Source organism: Scomber scombrus, chromosome 17 (assembly GCF_963691925.1).
Source record: "Scomber scombrus chromosome 17, fScoSco1.1, whole genome shotgun sequence".
NCBI lineage: Eukaryota > Metazoa > Chordata > Actinopteri > Scombriformes > Scombridae > Scomber > Scomber scombrus.
This window is the reverse complement of record NC_084986.1, coordinates 24,778,880-24,802,224: the sequence shown is the minus strand read 5'-3', so window position 1 is coordinate 24,802,224 and position 23,345 is coordinate 24,778,880. Positions and strand designations below refer to the sequence as shown.

General features: G+C 39.5%; 1 protein-coding gene across 2 annotated transcripts in view; it reads right to left on the bottom strand.

Moving 5' to 3' along the window:
* The window catches only part of ube2j1 (ubiquitin-conjugating enzyme E2, J1), a 210,083-nt gene that overhangs the window by 152,858 nt on the left and 33,880 nt on the right, over positions 1–23,345 (bottom strand). The window contains exons 6-8 of one of the 2 annotated variants that reach the window (XR_009927307.1): positions 11,988–12,117; positions 10,586–10,714; positions 5,595–6,740 (exon numbers count right to left, since the gene is read on the bottom strand). Coding sequence is in view for 1 of the 2 variants with exons in the window: in XM_062437402.1 (XP_062293386.1) it covers positions 6,447–6,740; positions 10,586–10,714; positions 11,988–12,117 (553 nt within the window). In the remaining variant the exon portion in view is untranslated. Of the gene's footprint in view, positions 1–3,718; positions 6,741–10,585; positions 10,715–11,987; positions 12,118–23,345 lie in introns of those variants that run through there. The other variant, XM_062437402.1, reaches the window with a different exon arrangement.

Below are 23,345 nucleotides of genomic sequence, written 5' to 3'. Positions count from 1 at the left end.
ACCATCTTCCTGTCAGAAGAGAGAGGAAGGTGTGAGGGTGGGAGTGGAGGGACTGTGTGCTGAACTAGTGCGCCGGCTGCCTCTCAGAGAGAGACGGGATGGTGAAGTCTGATAAGCGCTCTGATTGGTCTTCAGACTCCAGAGAGGCTTTTTCTGGCTCAGGAGCGCGCGCAGCATCAGCACCACATGCAGAGCGCTGCAAAAAACACATGTGTCGCCCCCCCTCGCCCCCCCCAGACACTGCTGAGAGAAGGCAGCCTATCCTCTTAGGACACACACACACACACACACACACACACACACACACACACACACACACACACACACACACACACACACACACACACACACACACACACACAGGCAACATTATGACACCAGTATTCCTGCTGCAGATGTATTTGTTTTAAGTGTTGTACCGATCAGAATCATCCAATCGGCTCAAATGAGTAAAGTTATTTGTTCTTTGATATTTGAAAACATCTGTCTTTCAAAAACTGGGAGAAAAGTGAAATTATTTCATCTCACTCACATAATTCTGTATTTTTCAGAACATGTGAAGACTGCATGGTTGCATGGTTTTATTAAGATGGTGATTTTTTGCAGTGTGGGACAGTGGAAGGGCATCCTCTTAAACTGACTTGGATGAGCACATCTGTCTCACTCTCTGAGCTTCTCTCTTTACTCCAGCTGCCTTCACTCGCTGCAAACTGTAGAACCAGAGCAACCCTCTGTCTGTTTCTGATGAAATATTGAGTCCGTTACTTAGTGCAGTGATGAGCTTTACATAGAAACATTCTTGGAAGATGTGGAATTGTATTAGAGATCAGTGACATTATCTCACTCATATTGTTATACACAATTAAATCAAATGGAATATGTGAGGACAGAGTATGCTGCATATTTTGGAGAGAACATTGTGACTTTCTGCTTGTTTTGTTCTTGATCTTTGACCTCTATCACACAGCTGCCTGTGTTGCCAGCTTTGTGGCTCTTTGTGGATACTGAGGAACATTTGGTCCACCCAAAACTCCCCACATGACAAAGTGTTTTTGATCTCAACAGATTAAAAGGTATAATCCAGTCAAAATCATATTTTCTAGACGACACAGTGAAGCTGGATGAATGCAGAGTGTTCAGTGATTGAGGAGTTCCAGCAACCAGAAAAGATTTCTTTCTTTTAAAAGGCTTCTGAAGTTTTAAGGCCAAACTGTGTAACAGATAGATTAGTTGAAATACCAAATTTGTTATGCCTTTTAAGGCTGTCAGATATTAGACCTAAAAATAAACAGTAAGTGTATTCTGCCTTTGGGAATGGAAAGAAGAAAATGCAGCAAAACTGCTGATTTCTGACATCGTCTACAAAGAAAATGTGCTTTTTCGGTTTCCCTATCTGTTTCTCATTTACACAGATGAGTGGTTTAAAAGGTGCACTCTAACTCTAAATCAGAGTCAAGTCTCAAGTCAAACAAAACAAGTCCAAGTCAAGTCTCAAAGTCTTACCACAGCAGGTCTCAAAGCTTTGAAGGGAGTCCAGATCAACTCAGCAGATTGAGATCTCTCAGAGCTCTGAGGCAAGTCCAACATCTGACTGAGGACAGTCCAACAACTATCGACTCAGTCAAATCAGATTTGAATCAAGCCTCAAGTCTCACCAAAGTGTTCATCTTTTCAATTCCTCGAGGGTGAGTCTGAGCCAAGTCTGCAGTCATCAGAGAGCATCTGACTCTGTTCTTCACTACAGTGAAACATGTCAGAGTGAAGCCAGTCTGAAGTTTGCTCACAACTCTTTATGAGCAAACTGCATGTCTCTGTGCTTTCTGGATGCTGGATTATAACATTTTGCTTTCAAAACTGTTAATAGTGTTTCTTTACATCACTGAGACCAGCTGATTTCAATGCACATGGCCTCACAATTAAATATAAGTATAGTGTGATACAACCTGCCTGTGGCCATATTATCTATTCTTCACTGAGTCAGACTGGAGTTTACAGCAGGGGTGTCAAACTCATTTGAGTTCAGGGGAAACATACAGCCCAATCTGATCTCAAGTGGGCCAGACCAGTAAAACCATTGCATAATAACCTACATATAATATATCATATATATTAACTTTAACTAACTACTATAATAAACCATTTATTTACAAAAATCTGAAGAAAAATGAGAGCAATTTTACAGATCATTTTGCATAGAAGTTTCTGATTGACAACATTTTGCACAGTGTTTAATAAATGAATGGTTTAAATATGACCACGATATGTATTCATTGTTTTTTCAGAGTATACTGGTCAGTGTGGAAAAAACCCTGGAAACATTGGAATGACTTTTCTGCCATTTTCATACTTTGATGGACACCCTTGGTCAATTTCGCCCAATTATGTAGTGAGTTCATTTAACTTTGCATTGAGGAAAGTGAGTGCATGTTTCTGTCACTGTAAGTTAGATTTCAGTGTCTTCATGTCATCAGTGTAAGATTGTTTGAAAATCAAGTAAACACAACTAAATAGAAGAGAAACAACTCTTAATCAAATTCAATTCAAATTCAAAATGACTATTTATCCCTGAGGGGAAATTCAATTAGTGTCATAGCTCTTCTGTAAATGATTGAGGAATTAGACAGCCTGATGGCTGTAGGAGCGAAGGATCTTTTAAATCTCTCCGTCCTGCAACGGAGAGAGAGGAGCCGTCCACTGCTGTTTTTTTGGTCCATAAAGGTGTTGTGTAGCTCAGGGGTACCAAGTTATGGAATAGCTTTTCCCACCTTTCATCTTTAAAAAGTTATAAAAGTTGTTTAAAGGAACATTTAACCCTGTAATGCCAGGTGAATCATATTTGATACATGAGTTTTAGAGACCTCTAAATCATCAGTTGTTTTTTTTTTTTTAAATTACTTGTCAGAAGGTCCAATAAACTCCATATTCAAAGAATTAGAATTAAAAAATATTTTTTTTTATTTGATGGTTCAGACTTCAGGATTAACTGCTGTATTGTATCTGTTTTTCTCCGTGTATTATGTCTGTTTTATTCTTTTCACTCAGTTTTCATGTATCATGTACAGATGTTTGAGGTCAATGCCCCCTCACACACACACACACACACACACACACACACACACACACACACACACACTCACATTTGAACACTCGCACATGTGCACACACACTTACAATCATTTTTCTGTTTTTAATTTGTTGTTATTATTGTTTTTATACATATATATTGTAATGATTTGGTTTGTTCTCACTTTGATGTGGTCATATTATTATCTGTAATATTGTGTCATTTTAACAGTTTTTATTAATGGGCTTTAAATAATCCCATTCAGGTTTTCTGTCTCTCCCTGCACTCTATATTATCTGTCATTTTTGGTGTATATTTTAACTTGTGCAAACTAAACTAAACTAAAGAGTTAGAGTTATTTTAAAGAGGCAGGCTGCTTAAAGAAAGAAATATTCCATCCAACTGAACATCTTCCCCAGAAATACACAGCTCACTTCCTGTGTGTCATAGCATCTATAAATAGTGCAGTGTTGTCTCTGATTTCTGCTATAATCACTGCATTGGTGGTTGCTACGGCGATATCTATTAGAAAATGTGAGATGACAGGGGTAGCTAAATGTATTTTCAACACATTATAACCTGGTAATTAGCAGACATATCATCATGTCTGCTAATGATTTAAAAGGTCACATCAATGGCAGATATCCCCTGAAGGATGCTTAGGTACAATAAGTCTTTATTCAAGCTGACACATGACAAACACATTCTTTCATTCAGTGATTTATTTGCTGTTTATATCTCAGTATACCAGCCCTGGGCACAATAAGTGAAGAGGCAGATATGAAGAGATTCTGAGAACACGGATACTCAAGAAAAGATCTCTGCTGCCTTCAAGTAACACCTGGACACATGCAGGTACGAGTACGTTGCTCAAACACGACGAAATAAAACTACCGAGACAGATTTGTTCCCCCTCGGCAGGTAGAATGCTACAAACTACCTTCAGAGCTACGTGTATGCTGCCAAGTCACCGTACACGCTTTGCTTTCATCAAAACCACATTCCTGTTTAACTTGTGCAAATAATCCCTTAAATTATCTCACTGGTAAACGTTGCCGTGGTGATAACAGTTCAAAGAACAACGCCCACATGTTGTACTTGGGTAAGCATGCTGTATTTAGCTGATCCTGAATCAGTCAGCTCATTACCGTCACAGAATTGCAGAGTATTTTTTTTATTTTTTACACTACTGGCTCTGTTTTTCATGGCGGTGCAACAACCAGCGCTCTGAAAGTTTGCCGTTTTTCTGACTTTAAAATTGACCTCACACACTGAGTCCTTCCAAACTTCTTAGTAACTACTAATTAAGTTTCAAACTAGTGATTTATTCAACCAGGCTACACCATTAAAACTAAAGGAATGTCTTAGCTACTGCACTGGAAACAGCTGGAATAAAAAAAAGCAATAAACTATGCAAAAGGAAGTCACTGTATCACCAAAAGCTGTAACATAACTTGTTAAATATAACCAATAATATGTTTAAATGTTTTATTGATACACACTACATGCATGGAAAATGTGTTTTATGTGTTTATAGCAAGAAAGAAATATTCAATTACGCCACCCAAGCAACCTCATTTAAACATTTAGTCTGTATTGTGTTATTTTGCTATATGTAATTCAATTCTTCTTATTAAAACAGCAATTCAGTCAAGTGTCGGGACAGATGTGACGACCGCATTTCATTTTACCTCTAATAACCTTCACTCTCCACAGATATCAGAGATGTAATTGTTGTGAGTTGGCAGAGTGAGATACACAACAGTAAGTGGGTGTGAATATTCAGTACATGTCTATATAAGGATTACAGTAGTTAATGTGGTCAAACAGGTCTGAATGTTGTACCTTATAGACACAGGAGCTGCTGCCACTGACTCCAGGTCTGTTTCTGCAGCACTTTGTTGCTACTGTGGAGACTCTAAGCAACAACAACAAAAAAAGAGCAAACTAAATACTGTGCAACAAATAAAATAAAGCTTATCATGTAAATAAATGATTTGAATTAAAGCATCTTGACTTTCACCTGCTGAAGGAGGAAAGATTCTCTGAGCTCATTTTATATATCTCAGTTTAACACCCGGACACACCAGCAGGATTTTGTGACGTCACAATTTCAGAGCCAATCACGGTCCTGTATGTAACCTACACGAGTGTGACGTGGAAACTTGAAGCCTCGAGTGCACAAACACTGAGAATAGACTTTACAGTGGAGTAGAAGGCATGTGTTGTGATCAGCTGTTAAAATTTGCATATTGTGGATTTTTAATGAGGGAGAAGGAGGAGAAACACTATTGGAATGGATTATATTTTATGGGTCTTAAAAATGTCTTAAAACAATCTCCAACCAGTAGCTGGATGTAAATGAGCATTAAAAAAATGTCTGTTTCTTACAGTGTGTGTCCACAGTTGCGTAATGCTATATGAAAACCTCCTCCTTCAGGTCATTCTAATGTACAGCCTCTGCCACAGTGCAGTGCCTTTACACACGACCTCCCACTGTGATTACATCACAGTCAAACACTAACCACACACACTTCTACACACATCTGACTGCTTGCTTACTTTACTGTGCGTCACCGCCTCCTTTCCACCTATTTTTAACAAAGTGGTGTTACGCTGCAAACGCTACTATTAATTAACTTATTATAAACTCAAAGCGCTTCTGCTCACATCAAGACGTCTCTCCATTTGTCGAGCAGCTGTCATGCTTCTCTGTGATTGGTTAAGCACTGCTACAGACTCTCATCCACCACTGTGGACTGGTTGTTGCACTTGTGCCTTTAAAACAGAGCCCTGTGTTGTGCGTGAGCTGATCTATCAGGAAGTTAAAGCACATGAAGAAGTCGTCTGTGTAACAGCCAGCCTGCTCATACACAGTGTGCAGATGTTCCATGATGAAATCCGTACTTTGAGACAAAAATCCCCCTTAATTCCATGTTGTTGACACATTATATTATAGTTTTAATTAAATAACCGGAACAAGTGGCAGCCCTAGGATAGACAACGGTTACATGAAAGGGGACGTGTGTGTGTGTGTGTGTGTGTGTGTGTGTGTGTGTGGCTGCTGAACTGATCACAAACATAACAAAGCTTTCCGTTCTTAAAAATGCATGAGACTCTGGAGAGTAAAATTCACATTGATTAAAAGACACCCTGCAGGTGTTGTGGTGAGAGCAGCGCCTCCTCTGCAGGAAGCAGAGTTCCCCTCAGTGGAGACTGAACCCTGTGCTAATGAGCAGGGAGGGCACAATGTCAGTGTCAGCCACCGCCTCGGCTCTGGCTCTGGCTCCACTGCAGCTGGTTATAGTTCTGTTGGGCCTGTATAGAAGGAGGTGCTGACTCTGGGTTTGAAGAGGGAGGGGGGGGGGGCAGCTGAGTGCGGTCACAGCTCGTAGTCGAACTTGTACTCGTTAGCCAGGTAGATCCTGCGGAAGATGAGCGCGGCCAGGGCCAGAGTGAGCACCACGATGAGCACGGCTGAGCCTGCGTGGCTGTCATCCTGAGGCTGGTGAGGAGGAGCGATGAAGGGCAGCCGGCTGGCCGCTTCTCTGCCGTCTCTCTGGCCCTGCTGGTTGTGCTGCTGGGCACGACGCTGCCGGGGGCTGAGAGGACGACCCACGCTGGGGGCCGAGGGGGGCCGGGGCTCCTCTTCACTGGGGGCTGGAGACTCCTCTGCCTGTAGAGAATGATGGCATGAGGAAGATGAGAGACCAGACTTAACAATAGAGCTGAAACTAATACTAAAGAAAAAGTAAATGGCAACAATTTTGATAATCAACTTTCAGATGAGGAAGAATGAGATGAGCTCCAAAGAAATTTTGACTCTTTAATTGCAAACTTTTTGTGGATAAAAAACATCAGACACGAATTATAACACAAAGTCTTTTTGAATGTTTTTTTAAAGATGTCTGGAGGAGATTTTAAAGCAAAAATGGTTTAAAAAAATGACTAGTTTAAGCTTCTCCAAAGTGAATATTTTCAGTTTGTATTAGTCTTGTATGATTGTAAGCTCAATCTTTGGGTTTTGGACAGTTGGTACCCACCCATAGTTCTGTGAACTTGTGGTGGACATGTTTTACTTTTTTCCAGACACTCTAGAGACCAAAAGATTTACATACACTTTCATTAACGCGCTTACATCAACAACTACACAAAACCATGTCTGGACAAGTAGTGTATACATAAGAATACAAGACTGCTGCGAGCTAATTAGACAAATTGTGTGTGTTTGCTGCCACCAGAGACAGTCTCTTCCTCTTAAAATACTTCACAGAAATCATGTGTAATTCATGAGTTTCCTGGATCAGCACACTGAAAACTAGCGTGAATACTTTGTGTTGGAGTTAGTCTAAAGATAAAGTTCTGTTGCTGCTGTTCATTGAAAGTGACTCCTCTGTGGAGGGCAGGACGCTGTGAGGGGGGATGACTAACCATTGAGCAGAGCTGATGGGCTCAGTTTTTCATACAGAAAGCAAACATTTCACCCAATTAGAGATGGCTGGAGGGAGGAGAGGCGGTAAACAATACACAGTTATCTCTCTGTGCTCTTTAAGCTCAGCAGAAGCAACGGCGAGGCAGTGTGGGCTACCGTGGGCCCAGGATGCACCAATAAGACTTAACGTAAGTCTGTTACCGATACGGATACCTGGACTTAGAGTATCAACCAATACTGATACCAGTGTATCATTAATAAGTTGAATGTTTCACTGTGTGCAGGAGACTGGGATCATTCTTTGTAAACTTTGTAAAACCAAGTGTAACAAAGAAATACATAGATTTACATGTACTGATTTTTATTTTTTTTAATAATGGTATCTCATACCAGATTGGCTCATTGTCACTGATACCTGATCCAGCTATATGAGTCAGTATCAGATCAATATGTGATGGCCCGCGTCTCTACCGCGGGCCAGTCCGTCTCCTTTTGGATGAATTTAAAGTCTCCAGCTCTACGGCAGATGGCGAGTCCTATTTTTGACGTAGCCCTTCTCAATTCATCCAAACTCACAAACATTAATCTAAGTTTACCCCCCTCTCTGTTCCTTCAGACCCGCTCACTGTAACTCTGAGGGTAGCAGCTGGTGCCAAAATCAATCCGCTTAAGCAACCAACCTCGTCACCAAATCATCCAAACTGGTGAAAAGAAGCCATAGAAACACACACACACACACACACACACACACACACACACACACACACACACACACACACACACACACACACACACACACACACACACACACACACACACACACACACACACACACACACACACACACACACACACACACACACACACACTACCAGTGCAGAACCATTTCCTTCCATTCGCATTAAAAATGATTGTGGAGCTCGCTGGGATGTCATCAGGTGATGAAGCGTGCCACCAATTAACAGGAACAATGGGAACGATGGGTAATTGACTGCACACAGACAGCAGCATATAATCCTTTTGATTGCAGGATGTGGAGTTTGAGAACACCCACCGCTCCTCTGTCCAATATTGTGGAGCTTAAATAGATGAAAAACAAAGTGCAGAGAACTGAAGACGGATCTGTGTTTTAATTAGAACAAACATGAAGAGGAGTATGTTTCAACTCTATGTTTCATGTCTCACTGAGATTTATAGATTAGAAGTCTAATTCTTCAGTGTCAGCTTTCAGTGATGCCCCTTCAGAGTCAAATAACAGTAGCTTCTTAGTTGAACTATTGGCCAGTTACAAAGGAATAAATCCATCATGAAGGTAGAAGGTTCAAACATCTTCACTGGAGCTACAGTATCCTCAACACATGAGAGAGTTCAAAAAAGGTTTAGATAAATCCTGCACTGCACATAATTAGGGAGGCAGCAATTCAACTCATATTAGCTCATACAAATGATTTTTTCATGACACTAAGGAATAAACCTCATTTAGTGTTCATCAGTGGTGTATTTATCGATCTATTGGATGGGATACAAACTTTGAGCATGGAAGAGAAGATGTGGTGGAAAGGTACGCTTCCACCACATCTTCTCTTCCATGCTCAAAGTTTGTAATGTGGGGTTTTCTGTTCAAGGTTTCAAAGTTTAAGCTGAGAAAACCTGATGATGGGTTCAGTTCTCAGACTGTGGACGGCTCCACACAAGACAGGCTCAGATTCTCCTCATGGAGAATACCACAGAGAGGCTGATGTGTCAAATCAGTGGAGACACCTACCAATGTAGCCTACCAATCACACACCGTTGTATTATATTACAGCCAATGTACAAATACATGGGTCAGTAACAAATAAGGGTCGGCAAGATGAGCAATTCAGAAATATCTTAAAACTAGTTTTAAAAGCAGCATCAGGTTTGTTCAAATGTACATTTAGTATTTTTGTTGGTTTTATGTCATTTGCACCATTTTTTTTACCAAAAGTAAGACTGAATGCTCCTGAAAATGTCAAATAATGTGATAACAAAAGAATGATACATATTTTATCACCTACAGTGTATTTAAGTGGACTTATACTAATAATTACTGTAAATGTTTCCTGTTCTCCATGATTCCCCAGATTAAATGTAATATTTAGAACAATTGTATTCCATTACCTTTATTTAATATAAAAAGTTATAATGTAAGATCATGCCAAACTAGTTGATATGGTGTTTTATTGAGAATTTACAGTTTTTAAGCAAGTTGAATTATTTGGTACAAAGTTTTTATGGTTACACCATTTAGACATTTTTACCATAATCCTTTAATATATTCTCTCAGAATGGATTAAAAGCAAAAATCTGATGCTGGGTCCACAAAAAAAGAATGTGTGCAAGTTATTCATACGTTTATTTTCACATTTTAACCTCTTTAAATTTAAACTAAACCACATGGACACAAAGAACCATCATTGATTCACTACTGTATACAGGATAGTACAGGTTTATTAAAACATAGGTCTTATTTTTGTAGTTTTGGGCATCATCTTATGATCAGTTAAGATAATGTCATATTCATTAAGTTAAATGCTGGGATCAGGGAACACGGAAGCATTGCTAAAACAAAATGAGGTAATAATGAGGAAATAAACACGAAGAGTCAGAACCTGAAATCTCTGCAGTAACAGCTCATTGAACAGCAAGCTGTGATGGATGTTTACAGCAGGCAGTGTGGGTCATTATTTTACCATTCACCTTCATTTTCTTATACCATTGGACAACTCTCAGGGTTTGTGTCCAGACTGTCTTATTGTTTGACTGCTTATGCTTTTTTCTTTGTCACTGATGTCACCACATTCCCACTTTTCTGCAGTTCGCTGGGTAAAAACAGTGTGATCATAAATGATAGAAATGATAACCAAAACTGAAATCTTTTGACTTTTTAGACAGATTTCCTACTTTCCCTTGAGTTTATTGTTCATTTGGGTCCCTACTGGTTGTTACCTTGGCAACATCGACTCTTCCTGGGGTCCAGGATGATCTGTTATATATATGAGTTGACCTGGCTGAAGGCAGGTTATGTGCTGACCTGTGCAAACCCCACGTGGCAGTGTAACACCTACCAGTTCAGCCTGGGGCTCGACATCCGCTTCCTGTCCTGCAGATGTGGAGGAGTCTCCCTCGGTGAGTGTAGAAGGCTCGCTCTCTGCACCTCCGCTCTCGCTCGGCTGTCTGGATAAACTGGACTCTGCCTGTATTAACACACACCCCCACAGAGCTACTGTCTATCTGTGCATCGTCATCTCTGCTCCTGACATACAGCTGGACTACATTTATATCATGATAAATAGTCACATTTATTTCAGCCATGTTAAAGATAACAATGATTCTTTTTTTATATACATCAGCATGTGATACTTCCTCCCTCATGCTGGCTCACTGGGTTAATTACCAGTTAAACACATCTGAACATCTGGACTGAAGTGCAGGCTGACAGACTAACTGACTTCTGGTTTGATGTCATCATTTGTTATGGCTACCACACATTCTCAAGTAAAATCCATTCATACATTAACTATTTTAAAAAAAGAAATAATGTTCAATTACTTATTTTTTTCAAATCACGTCTAATATTATCTGTTAAACTGCCTGCAGATGTTTCAGATTAAAAGCCTACTTAGCCGCTGGAAAGCTTTAAGTGTGAAGTCTCCAGTTTCACTGACAGTAACTTGGATCAAAAGAAAGAAAGCAGTATTTATTTATCATTTAGCATTATGACTATTCTCTATTAGTATTTCAGAACATCTGTATCAACAGAGTTATTTAGCTAAGGGCTGTTTCCATGGTGAACACTATTTTAAGATCAACATTTAAGCCAGCGTGGATGAAAGGTCTTTGAAGTTTCATTAACAAATGAGTAGAAATGATAATACTGTGAAGTGAATTAAATCATTAGTGAAAACAGCTTCTTCACAGCAGCTCTGTTAGGAGAAATCAGAGCAGCGGTGAGTATAACATGACTCATGACTCTGATGGAAGTAGCCCCGTGACATATATTTAAATAATGAATTCATCAAGGTAACAGGTAAACATGGAGGAAGTGTTGAGTTTTAAAGATTGTTGGTATTCTCAATTAAATGATATGGAATATTAAACTGTTAAGTGATGAGTAATGGTGTAATGTGAGTGCACACAGACACAGACAAATGAAAATGGCAGTGGACAGTTCTTTGCAGCTTATGCCGTCAGCTGTTCTTTTGCTCTCAGGGTTAAATCGCTGAGTGAATTCAGCCATTTCTGACTTATATGAAAAAACTGTGTGCTCTCCCATAACTGAAGGGGGGGGGGGGGGGGCGTTATAAAAATGTTATAAAAATGGACAACATGCAAATTTTGGTATTTCATACTGACTGTATTACAGGCCTGTTATGTTGTTGGAAAAAGGAAAATATATATATTTTTTTAAATTGGCAGAGTGAAACTATAAATCAAACGTGAACCTGTGTAACAGCCTGTGTTTTGTACCTTGAAGCTGATTTGCTGGGCCAGTTCTTTGGCCTGGTGGTCCTCAGGGCTGGGGTCGCTGTTGGGGGTGAGAGCCAGGAGGGCAGTGCGCATGGAGCAGCCGCACGACTCACAGCAGAAGTCCTGGGACCTGCAGGAGAACAGGTAGCACATGAGGGTGAGGTCAACCTGATGCAGGAGTGTATCGGGCCATTTGGTGACTAATCAGGCAACTCCACTCTACGAGCAAACACCAGGCTTTACAAGTCACACGTAACAAATGAGACGAGCACAATGGCAGCGGTTCAATCACAGAATAAATGATCTGTTTATTATGAACAGTACCCAACATGAATGTTCTGGCTCACTGATCACATTACAGTACATCAGGTTAACCTTCCAAGTTCAGTGAAACATTAACCTGCCAATAGAGCCTTCACTGCAACCTGTGTGGATAATATATATGGCAACTCATGCTTGTAATGCATGAAATGACATTAGGTTTGAAATAGGAAAGTTTCCACTACATCCAGAGTGTTGACTAATGAGTGTAATATGAAAGGGGTTGTGAGTAGTGACGAAACCACAGAAAATGATCACCACAGTACATCACAGTCCTTGGAGGTTTTTACAGTTCTCGAGTGTTTTACTAGCTACAACCAGGCTGTTTTGATTCAGTCTCACGTCTTCCATCAACTTCATTTCCAGCAGCAGCAGGCAGCTGTTTATAGTGAAAATGTTCTGATAGACCCACTGAGCGCTACCTGCCGAGCACCAAACAACACATACTTCAATGTGTAAATGGACAACTTTCAAATGTAATAATATGTCCATGTTGTGTTTACAGCTTGTTCTACTACCCCCCCAGTGACTGGTAGATGTCTAGAGCAGATTTAAAGGTTCAGTATCAAGGCCCATATGGGCATACTGTAAAGGTGCAGTATGTAGAATTTAGTGGCATCTAGCAGAACTTGGTAGAAGTGGAATATAATATTTATAAGTATGATTTAATTAGTGTAAAATCACCTGAAAATAAGAATCATTGTGTTTTAATTAGCTTAGAATGAGGAGTTTATATCTACATAGGAATCAGGTCCTCCTCAGCAGAGTGCACCATGTTGCAGTAGCCCAGAATTAACAAACCAAACACTGACTCTAGAGAGGGACTTTTGCTTTTTTTTTTTTTTTTAATTTTGTGGCCACCGTAGATTCTCCTACATGCTTGAAACAGGAAGAGGTCATCTGTTGATTGCAACCTCACTGCTAAATCCTACATATCGTTTCTTTAAAGGACCAGTATTGGCTAAAATAAATCAGATAAAAAGCAGATCATTTTATTACACTGTTTTATCCACCTCAGCCTGATAGAGATGCAGTGCTGTTTGGCTTTACAGCCTACAGTGCAGCATTTCACTCCTATATGAGAGTGAAAGTCAGACTGTGGGACTGTAAAAAAAAGTATTTGGGCATGCTGGTGCAAGTGACTCGGAACTCTGATGTCCTTGTTGGCAAAATACATGGATTTAATAAACTGTGACTCTAACTTGGCAAATAATAGCTTTCAGCCAAGAGCTTCTCATTTCAAGCTGACTGTGACTTTCACCAAGAGAAGATCCTATCAGCTGTCACTGGTAAACATGAGTTCAGTGATTAACTGTCAGTCTAGAACTCATTGTCTGGTTAGTATGTTGGCATTCAGTAAAGATCATTTGTGAGGTGAGGTGGACAGCTGAAAGTCTTTCTATAGTTCCAATAACTATTTGTTGTGACATTTTGTTTTAGGAATTTCCAGTTAAACTTCCATTCATATCAGATCAACAATTTAAGCTGATCAACTTTATAGCTTTGAAGCGGAACCTTAGGTATTTGGATAGAGTAGCTTATTAAAATGTGTGACAAAGTCAGAAGACAACAGCTGACTTTGAATGTAAAAGATGCTGATTAAATCTGCTGCTGCTATGTCAGCATCACATCACACTCAGTATTGAGATGGGATAGGGGCCAGAAAAACACGGCTGGGACACCCCTACAACTTGGGTCTTATTTCTTAGGTCAGCATTGTACATAGAGTCACATGGGGCAACAAACAAAACAGATGAACAGAGAGGTTGAACACAAGCCAAGAGTTTATATAGATTGTCTAAACCACTTTATTTGGAGGTCAAACTGAAAGTGAAAGTGAAAGCACCGGCCATCTGTGTACCCATAGCTATGGCAAATACGAAAGCTCAAAGATGAGCCAGGAAGTCAATCTGTTAAATATGATGGATGTTTGCAACATTCAGTTTGGGCAACAATTTTACTGTTTGACTTTTTTATTCTCTGTTAGTGTGGATAGTTTCTGAGTTTGGCAACCTGTCTGACTGCTCATATTTCTCAACTTCTTTTTAGTGATCCACATGATTATCAGACTGAACAGCATTCTCTCTGATACTGTTAGTTATGTAATAAATGAAAGCCCATCAAATAATTATACCAGAGTTGTTTTTCTATACATGTACTTACCATTTCCTGCTTTGTGGACTTTTTTCTGTCATTATTTTGCATGGATGTAGCTAGTTAGCAATGTAAGAACATAATGTAGATATTATTAATCATACCTATAAAACTTACTCCAGCTACAACATAACAGCAGATATATTCGACCACTGAACACTTGGGTGATGTGAGCTGTGATTCGGGGATCTGACAAGTCTCTCCTAATTCTAACTTTTACCTTAAAATCAAGCCCTAGTCCTCAAATAGCGCAGTGAAGAAGATGCCTGTCTATACACACTGTCGAGCAGTGTACCAGGCAGCCAATCAACAGTGTGTTGGAGCCACGGTTTAGATTTGTTGGCTGATGATCATAGCGTGCAATGGTTAGAACAAGGAATACCAGACATAGAGCTCTAAATTACTCAGGCACCTAAATGTTACATTTCACAAAGTTATCAGCATGTACAGCAGGAGACTTATTGATTTTCCTGCCAAAGAAAAATGTAACCATCATCTGCTGCTTTGTAATTTGGGCTCTTGATTATAAAGATTTGACTTTTTTTTTTCCAGGGTTGTGTATGAACCCTGTAAAACAGGCTGGCAGAAGCCTCAGCATCAAACACGTTGTGCATCTGTGCCTCGCTGTTTGTGTTGCTTTGGTTTTTCTGTTTGTGCTGTTGGCTGCCTCGCTGCGTATATATCCTCAGATGACAGGTTTGTTTTTGCCTTCACCACCTTTAGCACAATCGCATGCCAGTTCCCTGCTTAGGGTTCAGACCTCTGCGAGCACCTTTAGGCCCTCGTGTCAGTCCTGACAGCGGGGCTCGCCGCAATATCACTAAGAGAAGGATCAACGCAGCCGCTTAGTGCAGCGATGTGGAAAAAGAAAAAAAAAGAAAAACAACATAAAAATGCAACACATAAAAGAGGTTTTTGTAGATTTGTCTTAGAAAAGCTAATCATCCCTTGCAGCAGCTAATGGACTGATACAGCTGTGAAGAGGAGGGATGAATCATGCTCTAAGGAACACCACATCATCACTGTGGAGCTCCTCAGGCTAAAGGTGGCAAGGATAGATTTGGATACATTATGGTATTAAATGATCCAAATCTTCTTCTTGAGTCAAATGGAAATTGAATTCTATTCAAGTGAAGTGACTTTAACGTAGCTGGTAAAGAGGCTTATTAGGAAACAGGCTTATATCATGACACGGTCAATGTTCTCTTACGCCTCCGGTCATCATGTCCCTGGACTATGATAGTTTATACAGGCACCGCACACAGGCTCTAGGATTGCTCACTTGAAGGACTGTTAGAGCCGTTTTGGACAGAAGTGCTGAAGTGATGAAGTATTAATTCAGAAGTGTCCTTCCTGTAATTTCATTTCATGTGTAGTATCATGTAGTGGCAGAAAGGTTTCGGGGCCTCACAATGCTTCAAACAAAATCCTTGTTGGATTGTCTAACAGGATTTAAAACTCCCTCTCAGTTAGAATCAGGGGGGGTGTCCAACCAGTTTTTTGTAACTTTCCAGGACAGTTACAGACAGATAATTAATCATGTGTGTCTGGAGGTGTCAAAGTTGGCAGCGTTTTTTAAATCCTGTCTTTCGTCATGTTTGATTTATAACGGTGTTCTACAGCGTGCATGCTTTTTTAAGGAGTGTGCCCTTTAGACTAAAATGAAAGACTCAGGGAGGCAGGAGGATGAAGCCAGGAGGAGGCTTTCAGACCAACATCAGCAGGATGTGAAAATGAATGATCGAATGCAGTAATTGTTATGTGGCTACAGCTCATTGTAATGCTTGTGAAAATTCAATAAAGAGTATTAAAAAAGAAAAAAGTACTGCCCTCATTCAATCTCACTGAGAGCACTCTGTTGGCATAGCAGGAGTCCCAATTAGTGGACTTTGGTTAAAAAAACCGAAAACAAACTTGCGTATAATCTTATTATTGTTGAAACACAATGCAGAAAATGTTGCTGTTTTTACAATTTTGTATTAGATTTGCTGTGAGTTGTAACATTGAGCCACGTGCCTTAAAGTGTTTGAAGGACTTTTTCATACCATCAGCCATCAGACTGTACAACACCACAGCTCCCAGTAGCTCCTACTCCCACTAATGTATTGTATATTTATTGTTTATCGTATATAGTATTTTAATTGAATTTAATTTATAATTTTTATCACTTAAGAAAACCATTGTGTCAATTTTGAATTTTGTCCCTGGGAGGATCAATCAAATTACCTACCTACCTACCTACCTACCTACCTACCTACCTACCTACCTACCTACCTAATAGTATTATAAACTGCCTGGAAACAGTTATTAAAAGTGGACATCTATGGTTGAGTTAGATCGTCTCACCAACTCAGCCTTTGTTTTATAGCAGGTGTGAAATGTATGTCTAAACATCTGCTGACACCTTTCAAATGATTACAACTCTTGCTGGAAGATTTTCCAAATGCTAGATCACACACGAAACAAAACAGCTTTAAACATCCTTAAGTTTTTACAAAAATGCCTGTGCAATGCAAAATAAAAGGGGGGAAGCATGCCCCTAATTACTAACATGGCACTATCTTGCATTTTGCCCTGTTTCGCCCCCAATTTAGTGTTGAGTTGTCAAATATGAATGCGTGCTGTGACAGTAACCGTGCCGCCTCTGGCCCACTACGAGCCAGAGGGGACAAATATAGGAGTCTATGACCACACAATTATTTTCAGAGCTTGAAGCAGTAGAAAATGTTGGCACCATGGCCCGGAGGGTAGAAGAAAATACATACTGCACTCAACTACTGTACACCAAAAAGTTAATGTAGCTTCAAATAATGTGACAGCTGAGGGGAGGTGGAGGGGCAGCAGGAGACAGCCGGGTGTGGGAGTATAGACTAAAGATTTAAAAACAGCCTTTCCATTTAACATTAACATTATATTAACTTTATAAATGTAAGCAATAGATTGATGTCATGTCTATGTCATTCATTTGATTTCTACTTTAAACAGCTGTCCACACTTTAGCCACACTGTTACAACCTGAAGTGTATTTTATGCATGTAGCTACAGTGATTGTGTATTGGACTCTTAATTCCCCCGAAAACAACGTGTTTGATTGTGACACTGTCGTGTTGCTTACATGCTGCTACACTGCTCCACACACACACCTGTTGACTGTGACTGCTGGCTCGTGACTGAAGAAACAATTTAGCCTGCAAACTCAATGGATGACAGCCCAAGAAGGGAAAAAGAATTCACTTCCCATAAGTCATTAAAAGATGCTAATGATGTATGTTATTATAATATTTTAGCATACGCACTTCTGCCGGCATGCTAACTAGCTAGAGGTGTGGCCTCCTGCGGAAGAGTTTGGAACGTTTAATTATATCAGCAGTTGTTTTCCAAATAGGGATGGGAATTAAAAACAGGTTCCAGTTTAGAGCTGGTTCCAAATTGTGTGATCCATCAGAATGAATCGTATGCCTCGGAGCTTATTGATTCCTTTCATCGACGCCCAGCCGTGTGGTGTTAATGGAACAGAAAAGGTGGAACTCGTCTGTGAGGCTAAAGTTACCTTCAGCTATCTTGTAGTTCTTCCTAAAAACTGGCAGCAATTGCAAAAATTGGTTTAATGACTAAATACATGAACATGAAGTTTACTGTGAACTTTTCTACGTCGTCACTGTTATACTAACTTTAGCAGTGGAGCGGTACAGACCATTTATCTTATTTAGCAGTTGTGTTTCATATATTCATCAGCATGCAAGGTCATTGAGAGTGGAGATAATAAATCAGTTGCTTCACTGAAAACCTGTGTAGGCCAACTTTTTTTCCCAGATTAAAATTTGATCAGGAATCATTAAAGACAAGCAGAATTGATAATGGCACTGGTATAAGGGAAGGGAAGGTGAGGTAAGGTAAGGTAAGGTAAGGTAAGGTAAGGTAAGGTAAGGTAAGGTAAGGTAAGGTAAGGTAAGGTAAGGTAGGGTATCTTTATTGATTCCCCTAGGGAGAAACTCAAAAACTGACACAACAGTATCCTCGTAATGGTGAAACTGATCAAAAGTGAATAAAAATAAAATAAAATACTATATACAAAAAAACTATCTCTGTGTAAAATAATCTATAATTATATAAATTTACAATATACATAAATTCCTGATACTATATGCAAGTGTGCAATGTTCCTGGGATTGAATAATAAGGACAGCCTGAGTCTTTTCTGTTTATCTGTCTATCAAACTAATGACCAACCTTCTGAGGTAGACTCTGAATATCTAACTTTGGAGAAGCTCCAGTTTTGTTGCAACAGTCTCAGCAATTTGATAAAACAACCATCCCTTCAGTTCAGTTCAGTCCTGTAAAATTTGATTTGCATCAAGAAACTAGTATCACCTCTGAGTTTGAATCAATAGGAGCAGACATTGATATATATAGTATGTGTGCTGCTTTGTGGGATGAATGTCTTTGTGGCATTGTTAAATAAACCAAAATACTGTGTTCTTGTCCGTTTTCTATTCAATTACTTTTAACAACCGAGATCATAATAGGTGGAATGAAAGCAGGTCTCCTCTATATGAACTGTGTAGTCAAGTGTCAGCAGTGACTGACATTTTCATATTTATTTGTGAGATGTCCCAGACCTCCACAGATGTTTGTCGTGCCACATAAGCTGTCCAACTTATTTGGCAGCTTACTTGTCAGTTATAAAGTCAGCAAACTCAGAAAATATTGGACAGGAGTCTTTTCCTGCTGTGCAGAGGCCCTTCACTGACTGACAGCTCTCACAATCACCAGGGGCACAGAAACAGGAGATGAAAAAGCCAAAGAGAACTGCTGCCTCAGCCTCACACTGGGTGAAAAAAAAAACCCATCAGGGAGATAAGCAGCCACATATTTATAGCAGAGTGCATCTTCCTGTCTATCCACACATGTGTATGTGTCTGTGTTTAGCTGCCAGATACTGTGTCAGAAATAGCCTTTTTTTATTCAGTTTTAAGCCACATTTTTAAAACGAATTCTTTAGATTTTGGTCGTTCTTACTTACATCTTTTAACCAATTAAGGATTTTAGACATCAGTTGTCGATTTTAAGTTGTTTTCAAGGACTGTTTATAGCAGTGACAATGCCACTTGGGACTCAACTGCTTCAGTTCAATGCCCGCCGAACAGCCCTGGAGAAATACTGATTTTTAACATAATACTGCTTTAGTCAGTGTTTTTACCACTTTGGATCACAGGGCCTGGTGCTGATGGTTCAGCTTCTGTTCAAAAACCTCCTGAACAAGTACTGATGGAGGCCTGGCTAGGGGCTAAATTCAGCTACCTGACTCCACAGCTATTTAACCTGCTTACCAGAGGCTGATCCACTGCATTAGCTCTCCATTTCTAGTCTCCACCCTATAACATTCTAACATTCTCGCTGGTTCTGCAGCTAAATTCTGTAAAGCATCTTTATTTCATTCCACTTCATTTCCTCTCAGTCCAGAGTCTTTGGATTCATTTAATAATCAGTGATCCATCCTCAACCAAATTGCACTATTCAAAGCTAGGAAACAAAAATCAAATAAGTCCAAAAAAAGCACATAACACCCTTAAAAAGCAAATGTTAATTTAACAGAAAGCATTTATTGGGAGATCTGCCTCAGTCTCTGAACTGACATTCACATCACCACAGTCCTAAACTTCTCTTCTGGAGTAACTGATAGTGAGGCTGGAGGGTATCTGGTCCCAAATCCAGCCTGATCCTTGTATTCTTTCTATCTTTCTATTTCCCATGTTAATTCTGCCTCCTTTTCCCAGTTTCAACCCATCACATTTTCAGTGTTAGGGGATACAGTCTCTCTTATGAACCCCTTCTCCTGTATCTCAGACATCATCCTCACCAAACTACTCAAGAAGGTATTTTCCACAATAGGCCCTGTTATTTTGCACATTTTTAACAATTCTCTGGCTTCTTGTTGTTTTTCCAAAGTTTGAAGCATGTTATTATTCACTCATTGCTAAAGAAACCTCATTTAAATACTGAACCGTAGAAGTCATTTATAGATTCAGGTTCCCAAATCTGAGAATTTGCTGCTTTTCTTTTGTGTCAAATCATCATAAATGATATATTTTAGGTTTTCTGTCAGTCGGACATAACAAGCAGATTGGCAAAGTCACCTTGGACAGTTTTCTGATCATTTATAGACCAAATGATTATTTGTCAGATTTTTTTGCAGCTCTTGTCAGATTAGTTTTATTCAATTAAATCATTTCTTTAGTCTGTATAATGACAGAAATCTGCTAAAAATGTCCATCTAACTTTTCCAAGAGTCCAAAGTGACATGTTTGAATGTATTTTTTGGTCTAACCTACAGTGCAAACCCCCAAAATAATCTGTTTATGATACAAACACAGAAAAAAGCATAACATCTTCAAACTGGAGAAGCTAGAATCTGCAAACTTTAAGGCATTTTTGCTTGGACAAAATGATTAATTCATAATGAAAAAACTTTGCCAAATATTCTTCTGTGAACCAGCTAATCCATCACTCTACAATTTGTTTTAGCCCTCAAGAGCCCTCAAAGCAAAACCTTCTTGTGGATAAAATTTCATTTAGACAACATTGCTATGAGGAGTTTCAACATATTCAAAAACTCGCATTGCTCCAGCAGAGTTTTTGGCAGGTTTAAAGGATGATTTACAAGCACACACTTACTCATCATCATTTGAAAAGCCGCAAATCTCAAACTTTAAGACCATAAATAACTACTTTGAGACAATCAGATGAACTACCCAGGTTCACTGCAAACTGACTGTTGTTCTCACTGTTTAGAAGCAGAAAAATAACTTTAGTTCAGTCTGAATTCTTTCTAAATCTGCAACATCTGTTACTCTGGAGGTTTAAACTCATATCCTCTCACAGTGACAGTGACTAACAACAGGACCACAAAGAAATCAGAGAATATTCCACTGAGTTCAGACTGTTAAAGCACAGCACATCTACAATCACAGATAAGGCTAGTGAAACATCTTGACACTGACTACTACAAAGCCATTGGCGCTTCAAGTTCATACCACCTTACCCCAAAAAAATATATTTATGGATCTTGTTAAGTTCTTGTTAAGTTAACCAATGACCTACTGCAGACTGCAGACAGAGGTGACTGCCTGATTTGAGTCCTTTTAGATTGAAGTGCCACATGTGACACAGTCGATCATGGTAATGTCTTACATTGCTTAGAAACTTGGGGAGTCCTCAAGGACTCAGCTCTTAGCTTATTACGCTCATATCTCGCCAACAGAACTTTTTCCGATGCTCTGGGTAATTCTATATCCTGGATGGCTCCGTTGAGTTGTGGTGTCCCTCAAGGTTTCGTTCTGTGACCCACTTCTGTTTTCTATATACATGCTGCCTCTCGTGCTTTATAATTTTATGCTGATGACATTCAGTTGTATTTGCTGTTAAAACCTGCAGATCCTAGAAACCTAGCCAATCTTACAGCTTGATTCTCTGATATTAAATCTTAGATATCCCAAAATTTCCTTTGAAGTGATTCTGTTCGGAACTTCCTCAGCCCTTTTGGTGCTGATCTTGGCAATCTGTCAAATAATATTAAGCAGGCTGTTAAGAATCTAGGGGTAATATTTGACACTAACCTCTGTTTTTACAATCAAGTTAAAGCTTTTGTTCGTCATGTTCCTTAGAGCTCAACATACTCTCTAAAATGAAGTCATGTTTATCAATTTCTGATTTAATATTTATATTTTCAGCTTGATTATTACAACGCATTTACTTGAATATCAGCCAGCGCTCCCTCCACTGTTTCCAATCAGTACAAAACATTACTGCTCGACTTATTACCACAACAAAAGGGCATGATTACATTACCCCTGTGCTCGCCTCCCTACAGTGGTTTACTGTTAGCTTTCACATTGATTTTCATTGATCTTATTGCCCACTTTTATGGCTTTCAAAGGCCTTGAACCTACATACATCTCTGATTTAAAGACCTGGTATGTGCCCTCTCAGTAGGGCTGGGTATCAGTACTCGATACCTTTCAGGAAATAAATCGATACCAAGTAGTATCGAAACATCTCCCGTCAAGCAATACCTGCAATCGATCCTTTTTGCACCCAGAGCTAGAAAATATGATTATTTGTAATCAACGCAAGCATGGGCCCACTGTCACAGCAGCACTAAAAGCATTTATGTAAAATGTAATCATTTAGATGTGAAGGAGTGGTGGCATTTTATGTAATTTAATGCTTCTTTTCACATGATGGGTATCAATGAAGTACTCAACTGGTGTCAGTATCACCTTAAGAGTACTTGGATTGGTACTGGTATCGTAATTGTTTAAACAATACTCAGGCCTACCTCTTGGCCATTAAGATCTGCAGATGGAGTCTAGCTGGTTACTCCCAGGTCACGGGAAAAAAAGTGCTATATAAATAAAGTGAATTATTGTTATTATCATTTATTATTATTATCTCAATGTGCTAATGAAACAGCCAGCTGATATAGACTTCTGTCTCATCTGCTAATAGAAGATCTCACCTTGCATTGTGGCATTTTGTGGGAGAAATGCAGTGTGAAATGAAGACCAACGTGCCCGTTCATGCTCCCTCCAGAGACAAGGTATTTTGGTGATAATGAATTTGTCATCTCTCATAAGCGGGACCGGCTTGGGCATGCTCCTTTGCAATTGTGACGAGGCGGTTATTAGTAGGAGGAATGCCCACTGAGGCTCAGGTGTTGATTACATTATGTGCTTGTAAGGAATCTGCTGTTTTAATGCTGTCTAATCAGCATCATAGATGACATGCCGACACTGATAAAAAATCCTTGACCCGTGTGTTTGCTAATCCGGCATGCGAAGAGAAGATCATTTCATCAGTAGGATACACAGTGTTCCACACCAT